The sequence below is a fragment of the Phoxinus phoxinus genome (genome assembly GCF_949152265.1).
Source record: "Phoxinus phoxinus genome assembly, chromosome: 9".
Classification (NCBI taxonomy): Eukaryota; Metazoa; Chordata; class Actinopteri; order Cypriniformes; family Leuciscidae; genus Phoxinus; species Phoxinus phoxinus.
Window position 1 is genome coordinate 8483141 of NC_136884.1, and position 22458 is coordinate 8505598.

The 22458-nt window shown below is 39.3% G+C and overlaps 1 protein-coding gene across 9 annotated transcripts in view; it reads left to right on the forward strand.

The window, feature by feature from the left end:
* Positions 1-20984, forward strand: part of lmo3 (LIM domain only 3) — a 42882-nt gene extending 21898 nt beyond the window's left edge. For 5 of the 9 annotated variants that reach the window (XM_079623767.1, XM_079623770.1, XM_079623769.1 and 2 more), the window contains 2 exons: positions 11396-11521; positions 19479-20968. In XM_079623767.1, coding sequence (XP_079479893.1) covers positions 11396-11521; positions 19479-19584 — 232 coding nt within the window. In that variant the 3' untranslated portion in view covers positions 19585-20968. Of the gene's footprint in view, positions 1-11395; positions 11522-19478 lie in introns of all 9 variants that reach the window. The other 4 variants (XM_079623762.1, XM_079623768.1, XM_079623765.1 and 1 more) reach the window with 3 other exon arrangements.
* Positions 20985-22458: the final 1474 nt, after the last annotated feature.

The following is a 22458-nucleotide window of genomic DNA, read 5'->3' on the forward strand; positions in this document are numbered from 1 at the left end:
AGAGAGCCAAAAGAAAGAGAAGAATGCAAATGAGGCGCTCAAGTTTGCCCTTGAACCGGACACATCCACAAACAAGTCCATCTCACCAAAAGAACGAACAACTTTATTAAATCATCTGACAAGAGCCCTTGTGTAAATGTGTTGGATACTTCCCTATTTCAACATTTAATGCTCTAGAGATGATGTCCACCTCACTTGACTTGAATGTTCTTATTACAAATTTGATATTATGACTTTCTTTATTTTTTTCTTTCTTTCCTCACCTTTTCCTTTCTTCTTTCTTTATCTATTTTCCTCACTCTCTTCCTTCCCTATAATCCTGATATAATCAATGCATTCCTGAAATCACAACCAGCCTCTTCACTACATGTAAATCTGAGCTTACACACATAGGATTACTCAACGTGTAAAAAGCAAAAGCAAATATTTATTCAGCGCTGTCACCACCACATTGATTGTGCTGAATCTGCATGATGATACACAGGACAGCTTTTTGAGCAACGTTGCTGGGCAATGTTTCCGTCAAAGGGCAACCAGGTGAGACATAGGGCCTACGAACAATCTAAATTATCCAGATATAAATGTGTTGCCCATTCTCAATGGGAAAGTGCCAAAACAAAAAGTTGCCCCGTGTATCATCACCTCAAGTCTGCATTAGTGTTTGCGTCAAAGTCCTGTTGTCTGTGCATTTCACAGGCCCTGTGTTTTCTCAGCCTAGCTCCTCTGCATTAGCCACGCACATCCTGATCAATCGTACACACTGGTTTGTTCCTTTATGGAGTGTGTTAAACTGTTGTACTGTGATTAGCACTCTAAATGCTGTGCATATTGCATGCTGAACGCTATCATGGCTGGCTATTTAAATGCAAAGACAGAGACAGAACAGAACTGCAGAGTCTTGCGTGTTTTTTGTTTGCTGGTTTTGTTGCTGTATAGCACTGACTAATTAAGTATAAGCAGGGTCACAAGAACTAACATTGTATTCTAAAGTGAGATGATACTTTAACACGGACAAAAAAGAAGAAAAAAAAAGAACATAACTGGCACAGCATGCTGTCGTAAAATAGCTAAGCATCTTCCCTGCAATCAAAGTTACTGTGTCATCCCTGTACACTATTCATTCCAGCTATTTGGATTTGATCAGACCCATGGCCTTTGTAAGCTCTCATTTAAAAAAAGCAGTCTGCTCTTGGTCTGTTCATTAGAGACCTCTCCATTGTCAGGCTTGGATAGCAAGATCATTTGCACTGATTCGCTTCTCTCTACCACAAATCTGCATAAAAAAGAATCATCACACCGCGGGAAGTGTAGGTGCTGCTGTCCGTAACGCATTACTCTGATACCCATATGTCCCCGGCACAAAGCGACAGAGGGGTTTGATACTGAGAGGAGTGCGTATAATTAATTTGATTTTGAAAACATTGAGGTGGGTGGAGAGAGAGGGGTGCCGGTTAATGTATTGATCAAGAGTTCATTTGGCTTTATCTTCATTCTACTAATTACTTTACTCTGAATAATATCAAGGTGGTTTTCATTTTAACTGCCAGTGGGAATTCCTGAGAGAGAAAAAAATACATCCAATCTATTTTATCAGTGATTAAAACATTTCAATCATTGGGCCCACAAAAACACCCCTCAAGCTCAATGTGGGGCGGCATTCAGGATTCTGTCTAATTAAAATCCTACATTAAATATTTCTTAATTATCTTTTTCAGTAAAAGAAAGGAAAGGAAAATTAATCAGGATGGTTTTGAAGACCTTTCCACAGATGAAATCTGCAAATCTAGTGCTACAACAATATGACGCTGTTGGTTTACCCCTTTCCTACAGTCAAAACTCTACTTACCGGTAGTTAAAAATCTGATTTTTCAGATTTACACATCACTGATTTAAAATCCTTAATTATTCAGTCATATATTTAGGAACTTTGCTTTGTTACTTCAATTAAATTAAATTTCTCTGATAAGTCAGTTTAATTAAAAAGAAAAACGTATCGATTGTCCATCCTTCATCAACAACAACACAAATCTGCTTCAATTGTACTGACAGTCATGAAGCTTGCAATGTATGCAGGAAAAATGTACAATACAAAAACCTATAAAGATCTAAACTGATTTCATTAATTAAAAATATAATTAAACAGAAATTTTAGACATAGCTGGCATCAAATATCCTGCAATCATAAACTTATATGCACTGATACATGATAGGCTACCAGCATTATTAGGACTACTGTACATATCACATTATTATTTTACCGTATTTATTATAAATGATTTATCTGCACATCATTATTATTTTTCTATTCATGTGCCCTCGTAACATTTAATCAAAATCCCTCTAGCAGTGACACATTTTCTGTTCTCTAATGACGTGTTTACTGGTGTGATTGCGAAACAACCTGTCACTCACATGAGATCACTGCAAAAGCAAACCACAACAATCCAATCAATTCTCAGCAAAATCAAGTCCCACCCTACATTTTTTCTCATTCAAGAAGCTCTTAAACTCAGATATACAAAACAATAGGGGAGAAAAAGGATCACAACTTCCGTTATATTTGAAATACAACCTTGTGTACTTCTGACTGTGTCCAGTTTCTGGCCACAAGCGAGTGATAATGATCCTTCAATAAGGCACAAGATGATTTTTCTTTCATCTCATTCTCCCATTCTCACAGTTTCTTGTGTCTTGTGACATTTCAAACAGCCGCTCTAAGCAGGAGGCCTCCATATTATGAACACATTCTCATCTCAGGAACAGATGGTTTAAGTCTTGCATCCTCAGGAAATAAATGAGCAGATAAAGCTACAGAACAAAGAAATCCAGCGTCCCCTCTCGCCTCTATTTTGTGTTAAATGAGATGGCGTGGAGATGTTAAAAGCTCTGAAGGCGTCCTGTAATTGCTATGTTGTGCTTGGAAAAAAGCTTTGCCACCATTAACCTCTCCTCAATACAATTCACTTCACATGTCTGGCAATTACGTGGCCAATAATGCTCCATTCTTGCAAATGTGTGTGTTCTTGACTTTCTGTAATTAAATTGGGCTTTTCACATGTAACCTGAAATCGCAGAGAGGTCAAAATGGGCACTTGTAATCACCATTGATCGAATTTGAAGTAGAGGTGCAAATACTTAATCTTCTAGTTTTCTTCCGTGCTAAATTGTCCTGTTGGGAAGGTCAGGGATTCAGCTAAGGGGTCAGGGGTTGGACGGGATTGTTTTCTCCCTCTTTTCAATCTTTGGCAGAATACGATTTGTGCAAAAAAAAAAATAGAAGAACAGACAACAAACACTTATTTTTTTGACAGACCTTGTAAACTTCTTAAGAGCAAAAGGCACATCTCTTCTTTGAAAAGTCACCATCTCTCATGTAGATAATGAATTTTAGTATAGAAAAGTAGCTCACGCTCTAAAAGTGACATTCACTCCTAGGTGATGTATGCGCTGAAGCATTTCATGTAGCCATAACTATCCTTCACCAAAGGCCACATATGCTGCCATGCATCTTTCCAACATTTTTCTATGAAGTTAGACCTTTAGAATGATCCATTTAATGTGCCGACACCTACACAATGCCCTAACGCGACAGCTCAACACATTTACTCTGCAATGCCATAAACAACTGTAGGATGCTCTTTCAGGAACCCTTTTCTCGATCCATCAACAAAGCAGCAGAATAAGGTTGTCAGCCCTGGTTTAAAGTGCTAAAAACAAAAGTTCACTCACAGTTTTGTTATAAAACAAAAAGGACTGCCTGAAATTGTCAATTAAATCAGAGAGGATTGGTTAGCCTGAGCTATGCAAAGCACTCTACATTAATAATATTAGGGGGGGAAATTACAGAATCTTGAATTTTTTTTTAAATCAATTTTATGTTTTTTAGTATGATCATTTGTTTTGTTTTTTTAATGGGGGGAGGGCGGAGTCGGCATCTTCATCATTTATTCTCTATAATTTTTCACGGCTATCGCAAGAATATAACAGGTGCTTGACTTCAGTTATTCCTTCATATAGATTTATTCGTATTCGATGAGCTTCTGACTGCTGTTGTATGAACAAGACAATTCAAGATTTTCACCTGCAAATACAATTCCAAACATTGACTCAGTGAATGCAGTCTCTGCATCAGCCGCCATTTTGTTTGCATTGGGGAACGTAAAGCTCACAACGCTGGCATTTCCATTCGAGCTAAACGCTTTTGAGATCATTCGCCTGGACACATTATGTTTTTGGATGGTCCCCTCCAGTTGAGATTAGCTTAATTAGCTGTGAAGAGCAATGACTCGTGGGACTGAGCATGTTTGGTGCAGATAATTGCAGGGCTAGCGTGGCACACCCCGGTGCCCAGCTTGCAACTGCAGGTGGGTTGGCACCGAGAAGTGCCTATCAAAGTGCACATCTGGGCCCTGCGGGGGTTGAAAACTTTCATTACACCCCTCTTCAAAATACCCCTCCGAATCCCCGCACACCCCTGCCAGATTTTCTTGCTGAAAAGCGCTCCAAAGCTTTTGGATGGTTTTTGTGTGGTAAAGGCATAATTATTTTGGTTTCACTTGAAAGGGGTTTCGCACCTTTCATCTTGGTTGTTTATTGAATACACAGATGCGTGAAAATATTTGACTGCCATGGTTTTTCAGGAGTCCATTAAACTCTATCTCCTGATAAGAACATCTACGTTATTATCTCATAATAGCAGTTTCTCGAGTCAATTCCTCAAGTTGTTGTCTTCTTAGAGGGCTGTTTACAGTAATTACCCTGTTGAGGCAGTAACTTTCGATGTCAGAAAACAATTACCCTTTACTTTCAGGAAGAATTTCTGTGCTCGATCTCACGCCCGGGTTGTAAAAGCTGTCTTCACTGCGCTTTTACCGAGAAGAGAGAGAAGAGGAGAGTGAAGGGCCTAATGAGTGAAGGATGTTCATGTGATGCTCATGAGTTTTAAACACGCACATGGTCTTTCTGGGCAATTATCGTGGGTCTCTGCCTCTGCCTAAGCGAGCTGACAGGTCAGTGGAGAGCTGTTCTATCTGCCCTGCAGTGGAAAGCTAAGAGGCCCATAATTCATCATTAGGATATCAGAGTCCAGGTGCAGATTAGAACTGATTGAGCCAGCAGCCAGGCAAAGTCAGGGCACTCAAGGAGGAAAATCTTATCCCACAGACAATTCCCAGGTCACGCCCGCTGTAATTGAAATAATTTTGCCCCAAGAGTTGTTTAATCTTTGAAAATCACACGTGTAGGCACTAGATTGAAGAAAGTACACGTCTGATAGCATCTGCCAACTCGTTCCAACTGGTCAGGCATCTTTTCTTTTCAACCCAAATACTATCAAAACCAATACCTTTATTTAAACGAACATGTGATTTTGTGATTTCTGAGGATAAAATGGGTAATTACAACTATTTACCTTTTAAAAATCATAATCATAAATTGGTCTAATCTACAGATTATCAGGTTTTTTTTTTAGTTTTACCTTTATTAACAATATTGTAGTGCATGATCAGATTTAAAGACCACATCAAATCTAAATGGGTGTTTCAGCCTTTTAGTCAATGTGTACTAGCTTTTGAGGTGATCTAAATGCTAGTGTACTTCTAAATGCTGTGCAGAACAAAACTCTAAAATCTCTATGGGGAAAATACGGCAAAATGACCAATGACTCATCCTATACTACGCGGATTTCTGTCCAATCAAATGCTGTCTAAAATGAGAATGTCCCTTCTCCTAAACACAACTGAAATTGACAAGCAAGTAGAAAATCATGACCATGACAAAACTGAAGCCTTTTGGCTTTTTAACAACAACAACAACGGCCCAAAACTTTTATTCAATTATATTATATTATATTATAAAATCAATTGTCCTATTAAAAAGTCACATTTAGCTGTAGAGAAATAACTCAAGTATGCTTATTTTTACTGTCGGGTAGGTTTTTTCACATAGACGCTAATGATACATATACATTTTATGCTAATAAATAATAAAATCACTATCAAGGTTTTAACTCAGGATCCAAACACTTACAGTCATTATTTTTACGTGAGGATCAATCATCTCGATAACATCAGTAACTTGAGCATCAATATTTCAAGATTAATCTAACTTTTTTAAACTCGCAGCACCCCAAACATTGACGTTAAAAGTTAGCGCCGACGCTAACCGCAGACACAGCGCCGCACGGTAGCAGCAAGAGAGCCTGCTGCTCGAGACGCAACAAATCATTTGTCTGTTATTAACCCTGAGCCTGTAATTATGCAGATTGCCATAGATTTTCCCTGGGTGCCGAGAAGTGAGATCCAGGGGTTGCTCTCAGCGTGGCAGGCGGACGCGAGAACGGCCGCGCATTACTGAACTTGCCACATTCATCACTGTGACTGATGGCACAGGCGGCCGGTCCCCGGGTCCCGGTGGTTAATGTAGTGGGTAATTAACTGTCATTTGCCTGGTAATAGGCCGATGATCAATGGTTTGTGAGGAAACAAATTCTAATTCGGCAGCTGATGAATGCACGCTGAGGCCAGAGCGATTGAAGTCGCGGGGGTGGCGGCGGGAGAGAGGAGCAAGATGGAGAGAGGGAGCCACTGTCAGAATTTCAAATGGTTCTGGAGGTGGTGGTGTTATCATGCTCTCTCTTTTCCATGAAAAAAGGTGCAGAAAGGAAAAAGCAATGCTTTATTTGTTGCCCTTGATGTTCAGAAAATACCCAAACAAATGAAGCGAAAAGAATACAGGCCTGACGTTTAAGATAAACATTATGCTTTGCTTGGTTCAAAATCCCATTTACCTTTTTTTTTTCAATCTTTACAGGCTCTGGGACCCCCTGCCCAGACTCTGAGCCAGGAACCCTAGAATAAAAAAAAGCTATATTTTCTCCATAATATATTTCATTAAAAAACATTATCTACCAGGGTTGTACAGAATTCAAGCTCGGTTTCAATTCAAGAGTGTGGATTTGAATTGAATTGGCCACACCCCACAGGAAGTTGAATTCAATTTGAATTGAATTGGCAGGAAGCGGAATTTACTGAATTGTAGATTCAACACCGGCAATGTATTTCCTAAAATGAAGTGTTCTTCCACACTGGCCCTCAAAAGTTAATGTATTAAACTAAATACAAATTTCTATAGGTGGCATTTCATACATTTAAAACTCGAATGTCAGTGCTGCATCATGATTGCTACCTTAATTCATATTCAATTCAAATTAAACTGATTTAGAATTTAATAATACTAATTCAATTGTGAAATCACAACCCTGATTGCACTGGATCATTTCTTACAGAAGTAATTACTTAATAGTTAGAAATTTCATAAAAAATATTTATTATCTTCTCCATGGACCCCTGGTATAAGGGGTCTCAAAATGGCATAGTTTGGATCATATCAATGTGTCTCATTTCTTTGTGTTATCTGAATCACTTGCATATTAGAGTCCCAGAGGGGTCTCTTTTTGATAGAGAGTAATTTACAAGGATTTTGTGTAGCTGGATGAGGATATTGAGGTGACATCGCTCATGCATTTTCCATTGGGGCACTGTCTAATGATTACAGTAAAGCTGCACGCTTGAGCCTCGCTGCGGCGACCACTAGGATAAAGCCTTGTGGAATAATTTAATTGGTGTCTGTTTTCCTCTCATCAAATAGGTGCCATTCAACTGTGAAAAGCCGCTGTGCACCTCCAACACCTTTTGTGTCCAATCAGGTGGTACTGATTGCGCATTCTCTTTTAACTTATGAATCCAGAGCCGCTATGAATTTTAATTTCAAGCTGCCTCTTCAGCCCTGATAAAATATAAATGCTATTTTGTAAGCATTTATGTCCAAGTGAGTTTGATTTCCTCAATGCTATTAAAATATTACACAGCCACTGACCATTGATGGAAAACTGGACTGAGCGATAAACTCAGTTGAACCATGGTACGTTTTCTTCACCCTGCAGAACATACATGGGAAGGCTGGTCTGCATTTGTCTCTGGACACTCAGTGCCTTCTCTTACAGACTGCATTTAGAGAACATGCACCTCCAAATTCATTACAAGCCAAGCACGCTTAATTTGCCACCTCCCTTGAGAGCCATTAGCGTCTGTGGCATCAAACTGGCAGACCGGTGAAAGACAAGTGGCAGGTAGGGCTTCATCCGTCTTACCGCCCCTCCCCTTTTACTGTTGGGCTGAGAAACAGAGCTCTCTGAGAGTCTCCTGTACAGAGGGATGGTGACCACAGTTCCCTAATTTTGAGGGTCTTTATAATTTCTGTGGAAGTTCTCCACTAGTGGTCGACCAATATCTAGAGAGCATATAGGTATATTATTTATCTACACTGCCATTCAGAAGGTTTTTTTTTTAAGGAATGAATACTTTCATTGAGAAAGGATGCATTAAATGAATAAAAAGTGACAAAAAAATGTTCTTTGCTAATTAACATTATGCCACAAATGCTGTAAATAGCTGAACTTCAAAAAATTGTAATCTACTGTTTAATCTGATCCAGTGTTTATATTCCAAAGAAAAGTTCAGATGCATAAATCTACTGGCAAACCATTTCACTTTCACCAAAACTCAAGAGTCTTCCTTTTCACTTGATCTAACTCAAATTTCAAAATGAATGAGTACGTGAATGTAAATATGAGCCAAAGGTACGCATGTCATTTTTAGAACAAGAGAAAAGCTAAAATCAGCAGTCAAAAGGAAGATAGCAAATCCCCCATTATGTCAAGATACTCTCAGCTACTTGCTGATGGATTACAATCCATTTCATTGGGGGAAAAAACAGTTGGTTCTTTAAATAAAAACACCTATTGATTTCTCTGTGCAGCGCATGTATTACACAGCCAGATTCTCAGGTGAGGGCAGCCGTCTTCACTCAATGCCTAGTGTATTTGCAAAGCACAGACCTCTGTCCTCAAATTCTCAAAGCAAAAAGGCATGACTGTCCTATTCCAGGAAAGGTATTGGTTACTTTAAATTTGCACGAGATGAGACGTTTTGAGCTCACAGCTCGCTAGAGTGGCAAACCCAATACTGGTTTGATTTAACCTGATGATAAAAAGACCTTCAAGCATCATTTTTTTCATATGGATATCATCTATCATTCATCAGCTGAAATCCAGCACATGCATTAATGCATCTTTTCTTTCCAGAACATGCAATAAATACATGCGGCATAAACATTTTCTTTATATAAGTGAGTTGAACACACTGAATCTATCATCCTTTTTTCTATTTGCATGCAGATCTATGATATATTTAATTGCAAGATGGGAGTGGAAACAATATGCCTCATCATTTCATCGGTTTCATGCGGAGGCCTTCTGGCTATGCACTTTTTTGAAAATAGTGGAGACGTGATAACATGAACATGTCTATATTTAGACAGCTCAAAGGGAAAGACATAATTCCTTTAATTAAATCGGCACCAATCCACAGGACAAAGTCTCGTTTCCTTTCTCCTCTTACCTTGAATGCTACTGGAGATATCCTTCATCGTCTCAAGGTGCGTTCACAGTAGCCCTTAATTTTGTAGGTATTCATGAGAGTACAATCTATCTGCTCAGCTCTTTTTTATTTGCCTGTGGGAAACATAGTTTCTGAAGGTTAATAAACAACCCTGCATATCCCAGGCCCCAAGATCATTTATCAGATTGCGATCTCTTACAGAGCCGGAGAGTGGCATGCAGTTTTATCATTTTAACAACGACGGCTAAAAGTGCCTGAAGAAGTCCGCCTAATAGGTTATTTTGTTATATGATTTCGTTATCAGATATTTATTTTCCCCCTACCCCCCTTTACTCGGTCTAGGTCGCAGTAGAGTAACAGCCATGAATCCCTAATGAATTCTCTCCGTAATGTCCCGCGAGCAGGCAGGAAGATAATAGGCTCATCCCTGGGCAGCCGCTCTGTGGCGTTAACCTCACACGGCCCGGCCATCTCCATGATGGTCACATCACACTCCGCTTTTGTGCTTTTATCCATTGCACAGTCTATAGCAAGCCAAAATATCATAAAAGGCGGCATCATCATCAAATGGGAAAATTGGAGTAGGACTTGGTATCGATACAGTTTTCCATTTCTATTCACAAGCTCTTGATTCAGCTCGATTCACTTTGTTCAGCTGGGAACATTTCAACTATAATGTCAGTTTTGCGTTCATATGAAACGAATTTCATATGTATTCAAATGAAATACGTTTTTCAGCTAATGCTGTGAATTACAAAGTGAACCTTCTAACCTGGTGACAAAAAAAAATGACAGTGAAAAGTTGCAGATGTATTAATCAACACACACTTCTCGGTGGATACCAAGGCTAAGTTCACACTGTAATTTTTTGGGATTGACAACCGCATTTACTTGCAGGTGTGAGTCTCAAAATATCCAGTTCACACAGCAACTTACAGTAGTGTCTGTATGAACGTGCAACGAGAGTCAAGCCCGGATTCTCTTACCTGGACCACAGCGACAGTGACAAGTAATATTAAAGATTGCAATGTCCATAAAACTGAAAAGTCTTATAACTTTTGGCACAACACCAGTCCAATCGAGTCAAAGATTTGACAGATTAACTCTTTATTAACTGACAGCAGCGGTTATATCTGGGTGGAGAGCGCAACATTTGAGTCGAGCGTAGAACACGAAACTGACAAGCAGCTCCGGTGGAGAACAGTGACTGCTTCTAAACCCTTCAGATGACTCAGTTAATATCGATGTTGCTGTAAGTTACAGTAAACCACACATTAAAACCCCCAAACACAAGGTAGACACACGTCTGTGCAGCGCAGTTGTCCAGTCCGGTTCCGTTCACACAGAGGTTCTGACACACATATTCTGTTGCTGCGTGAACGTGGCCCAATTGATATGTGTGAACTTGAGTGAACACTAATAATTTGTAAAAGTATTATATAAACTCCTATGAAAGAGAATAAAAGGTTTGTCTTTTTGGATGATTCATTAGAGTTTGACATTTACGCATTTATGCATTTTTTTGCAGACGCTTTTATCCAAAGCGACTTACATTGCATTTCAAGGTACACACATTACTTTCTAAACAGTTCTTGCTTTCCCTGGGAATCAAACCCATGACCTAGGCGTTGCAAGCGCCAACGCTCTATTGTTTTTTACTAGTCATTTGTTTGTGAATGGCTGCTTTTATATGTTTTTGATTCAATAAAAAAAAAATTCGGTTGATATGAGTCATTTGTTTTTGAATCCAACTACACTGGTTACTCTGTATGTTTTTGAATAACTAAAATCAACCGAGTGATTGGTTTATAAATCACTCCTTACAATCCCATTTCAATTTGAGCATTGATCAAATGATCAAACCTTGGCAGATCTTGATCAAACCTTGGTTTAAATGATTCTGACCCTAAAACTTTACATCTTTTTCAATCTGTCAGGTTGTTCGGTGTGACGGGGAACTGTGCGGCTTGCAGTAAACTCATCCCAGCATTTGAGATGGTCATGAGAGCCAAGGAGAACGTCTATCACCTGGACTGCTTTGCCTGCCAGCTGTGCAACCAGAGGTTAGTTAATTTATATTCAGTTTTCTTAAACATTTCACAGTACTTATCTCTTTGCAGATGTGTTAAGCCCCTTAAAACTCAAAGGTTGTCTTGAATCCAAAGCATCTTACAGTACATTTACTACAAGGACGGTCCCGCTTAACCCCACTATCGTGTCTTGCTCAAGGGCACAATGGCGATAGGGAATCCCGGCAACTCTCTGGTTCATGAATCAAGACTACTGGGGTTTGAAAAATGACCTTCGGATTAAAGCCCACCACCCTACCACCGAAAGATGGTTTGGGCAGATGTTTTCTTATCCAAATTGCATCAATATGTTTACTACAGGTACCGTCTCCCTGGAGCAAGAAGTACATTGCTCAAGGGCAAAACAGTGATATAGACAAAAACTCTCCAGCCCATGAAACAACCTTCAGGGGTCTGAACTGGCAACCTTCAGATTGCTAGCACAGTGTATTTACTTATTGAACCCCCACCAGATGCAAATTTCTAGTGATTCTAAACTAAAACCTCTGAACCACAAGGCCATTTGTGTAACTACCACCCTACCACAAAAACTGGCATGAGACACTTTTGTATCCAAAGTGGCTCATAGTACATCTCTTCATGCCTTGCTCAAGGGCAGTGATGATTAGCAACAAAATAGCCCTTAAAAACCACAAATCGCCTCTTCTGGGGTTTGAACTGATGACTTTGGACAGTTTGGATGGTTTAACCACTGAGCTACAACCACAGCTGATCATTTTAGGCTCAAAAAGAAAGAGGTTACCACTAGTAAAAATTAATTTGGCCTTTATCTGAACTACCTTAAGGCTTTTCTACTACATTTAATTGAATTGCATTTACTTATTTGTAGGTGTTACGTGGTCACATGTTTATTTTTTTACATTCTGTTGCCCCTAATCTTGAATATTTCCTTATACCCTTCGTGTTGAGGTCCATCATATGCCACACCATGTTTTTACATAAATTTTCTATGGATGTTAAAACAAGAATCATTTAAAATTATATTTTTATGTCAAAATAAATTGCTTGTTGCGGTGGTTCAACATCAAAAACAGACAGCAATATAACACTTAAAAATTCTGTGGGCTGCAGTTTTCTTCATTACTTTGGGCAAATTGTGTTGTTTGTCTTCATTCACTCTAAGAAGAAGAGGCCATTTGTCTTAGAATGTGGTCTAAATGAAGAAAAAACCTCATGCATGGGCTGTTCATTAGATACCTGCTTCATACAAACACACAGGTGCCAGAGAGAAGTATACACAAGTGGGGGCCAATTGCAGGATCTGGTTACGCTCAATTAACACCGGGTTATTGTCTTGCCACTTCAGTTGACTGCACGAACCACGCTCACCTAATCTAAGAAGTCAGCTAATCTTCATCAGCAGAGCCACAGACAGGTCCACCCGCTTGCCTGGCATTGCAGCCCATTTAGAGGCAGGCAAATCTTTCTTTTTACATTAGGCCAGCCGATCAACTGTTTAATAAAATCTGTGTCAGTCTGCCTTGCACGCTCTGACGAGGCCTCTCTGCATTTTCACCACAAGATTTATAGCATGGAGCTGGTGCTAATTGCCCATATTTTAGACCGGAACTTGAATTTCCTGTCAGTTTATTCACACTATTGGATGTTTTGCTGGAGAGATGGATGTAGCCTACATAGGTGTCCTTCACAACAAACTCACATTCTAGTACATTAAAAAGTATTTGGATAATTAGTCCATGCTTAAAAAAATGATTGCATTACACACAAAATATTAAATCAAATCCAGTTTATTCCGTTGTAAGTTTGGGGTCAGTATGATACATTTTTTTTTAAAAAGTAATCATTTTATTCTGCAAGTGCGCATTAAAGTGACAGTAAATACATTTATAATGTTTCAAAAATGTATCAAAAAATTATGCACTTTTTCCGTCAAAGAATCCTGTATCATGTTTTCCTCAAAAATAAACAGCACAACTGTTTTTATCAGATAAATTGTTTTAAATCATAATAAAAAAGTCAATAATACTGTATTTGTGATCAAATACGAGACTGTTAGTTACCCATTTGTTTTCATACGTACATTGTACATTGACATTCATACGTGTAGCTTAAGTGTTCAAATATATGTTTGGCCCACTGTACATATACAAACCACTTAACACAAGAATTGAATTGACACAGATCAGAAAGAAGTACCTGCATCGGATATCCTACAGTCTGAGAGCACCGCATCAACAGTCTGATATGCAAATACCCCCCATTTGACCGAGAGAAAATTCATTTGTCAACAAGCTGACGAGACATTATCTCCACAGACACCCGCCACCCGACACGTCTCAGACACTTTGTTGTTCTGTCAGTGCCTTTCGAGAAAGCCTTGCAAATTTTGATGGACTCCTCCAAAAGAGAAAAGGACGGCAGGGCTTTTCATGACGCGTCCGTCATTGTGACAGCTCGGCACATTACCCGAGTACAGGCTCAGTCCAATGATGCTCTTTGATAAACATCAACACAAACGGCGAGACGTTGATGGAAGGAGATCTTTTAGAGAATCACGCGGCACATTATTGTAGCCAATTGGGCCTGATTTCAATTTCCCCGTTGGTTTTGTTCTATGCACTTAGTGCTTGAATGGAAATGATGAATAAATCAGAGGTAAAAGTACTAATTTTCATAGTTCAAGGAAATCAAAAAGAGTTTTATGGCCCTGATATTTTTCTCCAATTAAATGCTCTAGAATGAGAAGCACCCCCCCCCCCCCACACACACACACTTCTTTAAATAGGGGTGTTTTGTTTCGTAGATTGCCTTGCATTTGCTTTCCATTTTCATCTATCCCCTTTCTGTCTACTTTCATATACATCCCACCCTGCTCTCTCCCTTCTCATTTTCCCTCCTCAAACAATATTAAAGAGGCCATGGCCTTTAAAAGAGCCATCTAATCCATCTTACAAAATGCTCTCTTCGCCATCAGTGACGTGGGACAGGCATTCTGATGCTGGGAGCAGGCTAACGGGTCAGTAGAGGTCACGCCGTATAATTATGCTCCTCCATGAGGGTAAGAAATGTCCCGACATTAGCGTTTGATGCTTAAATGATTACAATCAAGCTTTTAATACAGCTGGGCCACCCCTCCTTTTCCCCACACACATCAGCAAGGCCATCATCTCCTACAGAGTCGTTTCATTAGTCAGGCCACACAAAAGCACCATTAAATACTGCCCGTGATTAGCTTGATTTCCACAAAGAGAGTGCTGAACTGTCTGGCTCACACGTAGCACCTCTGAAAACCAGAAACTTCCACATAATATTGTAATGAATCTTTTAAGTGAACGAGTTAGCAAAATCTAATATTTTCTGTTCAAATCTCTCTCTCTTTTTAAGCATGTGACTGTTCAAACACTAATTTGAAACACAAGAAAATTTGATTCTGATTTTGATTCATCAGTTGAATCATTACGCCCCCCCTTCACTGATCGAGTCAGTGCTTTGAGTCTAAACGAGACTAGTTCATGAATGAACTAAATGATTCATTTATTTAGCCTATTGTTGTAATTGTTTATAATTTAATTAAAGTAATGCCAATTTTAATAACCTGTCTTCGGTTGTTTAAAACACAAAGATATTTGCCACCTGCAGAAATGGCCACTGAATGAATCAGTGAAAAAAAACAGTTGAACTATTTTTGTTTCGAGAATGGACTCTAAAGATTCACTGAGAAGAATAAAAAAACAGCATTTATATTTAGCTTTAATTTATTTTTATTTCATTTTTAGTAGTTTTAGTAATTCAACCTTTCAGTTTAAATAAATAATTAAAGTTTGTTTTTCCACATGATAATATTTCTATTATATTTTGGAATGGAATTAACATGTTTTTTAACAGTTTTAGTTAACAATAACAACACTTCAAATCGCTGAACAGTGACAGAACAGTACGTTCCAGACTTTTATGGCATCATGGAGGACATCAGTCATGCTCCGTGTCATCCACAGTGTATGCCATCATCCCATGCAGCCAGACTTAATCTGGCATGATTATTCATGGGGAGGATATGAATCTGCTCACCTGGCTTGAGGATATATCCTCAGCTTGGTTAACAGGGATTGGGGCGACAGTCACAGCGGTGAGCGCCAACGCAGTGTGTTTGTGTGGTTTCGAGAATCTAGCCGGCCGTTAGCCACAGATCAGCCCTGAAGGGACAGCTAATCGATGAGCCTGTCGTCCGCTCAGACCTCATCAGCCAACCTCAGGAGTCCCAGTTCCCGGTGATGAGCCCGGGCCGCGGCGCTCCGAGGCCCCACGGGAGATTGGGAGAAGGCCGAGGCCTGGGCAGCAGGGCAGGGAGGTCACCGGCACGGGTCACCGTCCCTGACGGAAAGTCTGAAAAGCCTGAGCCAAATTGGGCTGCACGACACGTGCTCTGGGACTGCGGTAACTAAACAACGCTACAGACAACGGTCTCATCCCCTCAGAGACATCTGCAAACCTCAGTTCTTGCCATCAGTCGTTAGAAGAAACCATGCGGTTGCATTGCAGACACTGCGGCAAATCCACTCTATTCTGTCGGATAATGTCTTGTTCACATCCAATGACGTAGACGTTCTTTTTCTCCATCTATAGACCTCCCTCCGTGATTCATTTCCTCTCTCTTTTCCCTCACTCTTTCAAGTCCTCTCTCCTCCACTCAGCTCCAGCATGTTATTTCACAGAAGAGGAATGTTACTACTCTAGTTAACACAGACCTCAGAGGCAAATAGCTGACGAAGCCATACATCATTAAGTCCACTGCCTTGGAAGCCATCTTTTCTTTAACAAGATGGGTCTCAATAGACATATTCATCATTACTGTCACACCTGAGGAAAAGAAGAGAGGCGGAGGGAAGGAATGATGTAGAAATGAAGGAAAGAGAATATAAGGGAAAGATTGGTAGGATGTAAAGATATTGTTGATAAAAAAAACTAACTAGCTCTGTCACTCATTTGAAATGCAAATATAAATATTGAGAAAATTAAGAGAATTCAACGAATTTCTTTTAATAATAATTTATTTTCTCAATGTTAACAGTAACAACTTATTAAATTATAATGAATAGCCAGTTTATGAAAAATCAAGACAAAAACATTTAATATACATTTTTCAGTCTAGGTTTTCAATCTGATGCAAAATTAAAGGGCCATTCACACTATTTTTTGTATATTTTTGTATTTGCTTGATTACTAATTTGGTAAGGCCAGTTGCATGCGGTCAGCTACAAAATTACAAAACATGGGATGCAAAATGTACACAAAATTAAGGTGGTACTTAACTGGTTCTGATGGTAGGGGGAAAATGTGCACTTTACAATTTTTTTTTTTTACAGCATTTAGTAAGGTTAATGTCAAATTGATGTTCATTCACTTGAAATGTTACAATGTTTAATAAATGCAGTAAAAGTATTTTTCATTGTTAGTTCATGAACCTTAATGATTTGTTAGCCTAACTAAAGCTAACAAATTGAACCTTGTCATAAAGGGTAGGCACATTTTACCAAAGATTATTTTAAATAATATCTTTAAATGCATAATTTACATATGGGTTGAGGGGAGGTTACTGTGTTCATGCTTTCATCACGTTATTACTTCATTACGTGATTAAAAATCACGCTTAATTAATGTGTTAAAATGACAGCCTTAGAAAACACATAAAAAGCCCAGAATTTACGGTCATACCTGAGCAAACACTATATCAAATGCATTTACTTTTTTCTCCTCCAGTTGATGGGAAATACTAAAAAGCAATTAAAGCAATCTGAAGTTGAACTCATCTGGGAGGAGAGATTGAATGGGGAGGGCGAGGAGGGCGCATCAAGCTAAGGGTAATGTAGGTGCTCGGAAACATGTGGCGATCGGTAATGACTGCACGAGTAGAAAAACGGAGGGCAGCACAAGGGCATTTATTACCGCTACCTCTGATGGGCTGACTGCAATATCCTCGTCATAATTGGCACACAGATGTCACAAACGCTGTTGACATTTCACCAAGCAGAAACAATTTGGCGCTGCGAAACGGGGCGGCGACGAGGCTAAGAGGGAACAGAAAACACAGGCTGTAAATAAACATAGAGAGATCCTATTAGTCGAGAAAGCGAGAGAACGAACGAGCGAGATGGAGGTGCTCAGAAGAGGAGGTGGAGAGGGCCAGGATGTCAGAGAAGACAGACACTAATGGATTCCTGGCAAGAATGTGTCATTTAAACAGGACGTTTTTATTGGAGTGAATGACACCATTACATTAAGCACACCTCTGCTTTGTGTTAATCACCGTGTCAACAAGCACGATTAATGGATATTACTTGTTGATACTTGGTCCAAACTAATGGCTGCACCTTCCTGCTTGACACCGCCATGCATAACGAATAAAAAAAGTTTTCCGGAGTGCATGCAAAGGAGGGAGGGAGCCGTTTACAAAGTATCCTGGCGCTCGCTCATTATATTCAACAATGACGGAAAGGGTAATGGCTCTCAGATCTGGTTCCGACCCCTCCTGAGGATGTTTAAAGGAATATTGCGGGTTCAACACAAGTTAAGAGCTGCACTTGTGGGATCATTTTGATTACCTCTTTAAAAAAATAACTGGGTTGCCAACGGAAGTAAATGGGGACAATTCGTAAATGTCAAAATACACACAGTTTTAATGGTATACAACAAACAAAATGATTTTAGTGTGGGAAAAAAAAAATCGCTACTAACCTGTTTACTAACTAGCCTACTAACTTTGATTACATGACCATGTAGAGCCTAAAATGACTGTAAACATGATTTAACAGCTCACATAATACACACGATTTAACAGAATAATTGCCTTCACATTTCTGCTTTATGAATTCTTCAATGAATTTCACTTTCATTGTTAGTGCCTCACTGTAACCTTGATCTTTGCTTCTTTTTTCTTAAAAAAAAAAAAAGAAAACGAGGGACGAGCCAAAATGATTTTATCTGGTAACTAACAGTTATGCCACAAAGCTTCAAGCTTAAAGCCGCGAATGGAAGTAGCAACAGATCCGTTCTTCCATATTTTGACGTTCATCTGAGTGAAATGGATTAATGAAAAAAATATAAGTAGGGTGGGCATGGTTCAAACCACTCGTTGTTGATTAGTTGGAGGCAGATATGAATCAGAGCTTGATATTTGTAAGAAATGGGTGGGATTTATCCAAACAAAATGATTGGAGAAGTCTCTCGAGTCATGACACTTTGAAAAATTACGAGGTGAAAACTAATTTTAAAAAATGAAGCATGCATAGATTAATCGTTCACAAAGATCAATAACATTCATTTTGAAAATCAATTTTACATTTCATGCCGACTTGTAATAAACTTGTAATGAACCTCTCTCGCAATTCCTTTAAGACAGCGTCTAATGTTCACCTAACGTTGCATTCCCAATACCAACTTTTAATCATTAAAATGGTACCAGAAGACACTCAAACGCATTGTATTTCTCCTCGTCCACAGGCAGGAGGGTTCTGTAGGCAACGCTGGCCAGTAGACACGAGCATTCGCTGGCACTCTGACCTTGTCGAACTCTCGCTGTGAGCAAGATAAGCGGCCCTCAGGACGGCTAAACACACAGAGCTACTCGCTCTCGCTCCCTCTGCCGCCTTCTTTGTCTCTCTCTTCTGCCTGACCAACATAATCTTCTTTCCAAAAGGTCAAGTGAGACAGCGGCCCGTCAGGCAGTGCTAAAGCCTGCGCTCCGTCTGTGGGGTATATTTATGAAACAGCTGCAGGTAGAGAAGATGCTAGGTGCACTCTTGAGATACTCTTTCCAGACCAGCCGATGTGTCCGCAGGATAACGTACGCTAATATTTGAGGGGGCGGAATGCGGCTCTGTGGGGAAGCCTGCAACTTTTGCTAGTAATGAGTCCTTCTGCGTCCCTTTCGAGTTACGTAAACACCATGTTTCTGTTTCTCGCCTCCATGCAGGTTCTGCGTCGGAGACAAGTTCTTCCTGAAGAACAACATGATCCTGTGCCAGACAGACTACGAAGAAGGACTGATGAAGGAGGGTTATGCGCCGCAGGTCCGCTGACCACCCCCACTACCCCGCCGTTTGCAGTTGGGGAAAGAGCTGCGAGAGGACCTGAAGGGGACATGCAATCAGACACAAAAGCACTAGTGTCCTCTCCAGCCCATGTCCCCATCACATTGTATATACGAAGAGCCCAGATAAGGGATGGTGTACTGTACAGATTAGCCATAGAGACGTTTTTTTGTAAGTGAGAGAACATTTGAAGACGGACCAAGACTGACGGCTCAATGTCTCAATGGCCTGACTTTTGTGAACACAAACACACAATCCACTGCAAGACCTCTGTCCAAAACACAATGATGCCATTTCAATTGCTTTACAGGGTGAAGAAGACCACATAGTTTGAAAATATATTTTAAAAAATCAGTATTTATTGGCGAACAAGTTTGCGAGAAGAAAAGGAGCCATGTCAACATAATTACTCAGGTTGAATGAGTTTCCTCACATTGAGTCTTAACCAGCGACAAGCTATTTGGAATAAACACAATCAGCCAATCAGAAGAAATTTGATTTTTAAGTGTACAGGTCCGGGAACCAATGAGGTTTCACAGTGCTACCGAGCACAATGGCACAGATATAAACTTAATGTCCTGGCTGTTTAGGACAGCTTGGCGAAAGCTTCACAAAATCACACCTGGTTAAAACACGGTGTTCGCTTTACTACCAATCTTTGGGCTTCGACATCTTCAACATCAAGTGACGTGATTTCATTAGTGACATTTTGAAGAAAAAAAACACACCCTGTTTTATACCTCAAAATGCAAACTCTAGGAACATTCGGGTTTGGCACATATGTAATGTGGTTTGGTGGGTTGGGAAACGATGGGTTTGTTACTGTCTTCACTGTATTTATTTAATAGGCTTTTCATCATTGCGCGTAATTCAAGGCTCTGTCCATTGACATGTTTATACTTGAACTGAAAGACAGCTTAGTCGCCAAGCATCTCCTCCAGACATGACGAACGTCACATCGTATTTTTTTGTGCGGCCCGTCAGCTGACATAATCCTCTTTAAACATAATCAGGTCGCATAAACTAGGAGCACGTGAATACCTGGTCGGAGGATGTTTGTTTGTTTACTATCGATTCAAGGCGACACTCAAGCGCAAATCACTACTGAAGCCTACAATGTTGATAATCTTTTTATGGGCTATGATTACCTTTGGAAACCGAGGGCATAGTCTAGAGAAAATATGAGGACAAACTTAATTTGTATATGGTGGTTGTACATATTTAAAAAAAAAAAATCCTTTTTGCTTGCTATTGTATATGGATTTTCTTTTTATGTGTTATTCAGCATGAGATGTTTATTTTTAGGACGTGTACATACTGTACTGTAATCATTTTAAGCACAAATGTAATACAGTTTTATTGTGTTAGCACTGTGTGGTGGCTTTCTTTGTGTCTTTTGTTTTTTCACAAAAAGCACTTAGCACTTTCCACAAATGGTAGAAAATAGACAAGAAAGCGCTTAAGTAAAGATTTTTTTTGCTTTTGCCAATTTTTTTTATTAAAACATTTAATTACATTTAAATATATACAGTACATATTTTATTACAAGTAATTAAAGAAAAATATTTGTTTGATTTTTATTTATTTATATAACTAATAATAATAGGATTGAATGGTTAACCTGAAATTGTCCAAATTATATTATTGTTATTAACTGATAATAATTGTTGTAGCTATAGCCAGTGAGATGGAACTGGCTTAAACTCCCCATTTTAAGTAGAGTATGCAGATATATGTATCTAATATTAATGGTTTACCAAACATATCTAGTTCTCTCACAACAAAAGTGCATGGGATTTGTGCCATTAAAAATGTCATAATACACCAAAACCTACGGGAAAAGATTTTTAGAGGATGCCATCTCTCTCTTTCAATGGGCCAGTTTGCATACACTGTCATTTCTAAGACGGAGTGTTTACTGAAGCAATTTGGGTTAAGTGCCTCTCTCAAGGGCACAACTGTAGATGCCGAGCAGCCAGTGGTGAACCTTCAGGTCTCTACTCCATTAGCCTATCCACCAGACCATGCTGCACTTCCGGTTTTGTGATTGATCATAAGTGCAATTTGTCATTTTGTCATCCATTTTGTTGTCATTGCCCCTCAAAAATTTCCTCCCCTTTAGTCTGCGGGAAGGAAAAGCGGGCGAGTGAGAAAGAAATAGATCCACCAGTCCAGCTAAAAACAGCTGAGTGTTTAACAGCGAGATGCTCAGCGTTCTCTTAAATGATTTTAAGTGAGGTTTAAAGGTAATGACTGAATGATTAAGGCCCTAAAACAAACAGAGGGTTCTTGAGTTTTTTTTTTTAAAGGTGCACTATGTAACTTTTGTTTGTTTAAAATGAACAAAGTTTAATGAGTCAAATACACCATCAATCCTTCTTCCAAAACATGTTTTTGTCTTAAAACTACAGTTAGCCCATTACAAGTGTTCATATTTTAGACAGAGCGGGATGCTTTTGGCATGAAAATTCTTACGTAGCTCGCTCCTGTGTGTCTCGTCATATACGTTAAAAAGAGAAAAGTTGCTCCGGCTACTTTAAAGCATGTGTGAGTGGCATAGGTTAGTTGTCATAAAGAGCTAGAATGGTTGACATGGAGCACGTTATATCTCAAACTGTAAAAAAAAAAAAACGCCGAACAGTGAAGCTTCGGCTTGCAAAAAGAGAATGTGACAGAACTTGTAAAAAAAATAAGAATCAACATTGGTTGAACTGGTTGAACTGATAAATTGCCATATGTAGCTCTCTAACACAGTTCATTGTAAAGCATTATCTATTGTGAAGGGTCATTTCATTATGGTTGTTGTGTGCTGTGCTGGAATTTGTTTTCAAGTACTGTCTATTAATGGGCAGCTAGTCACCT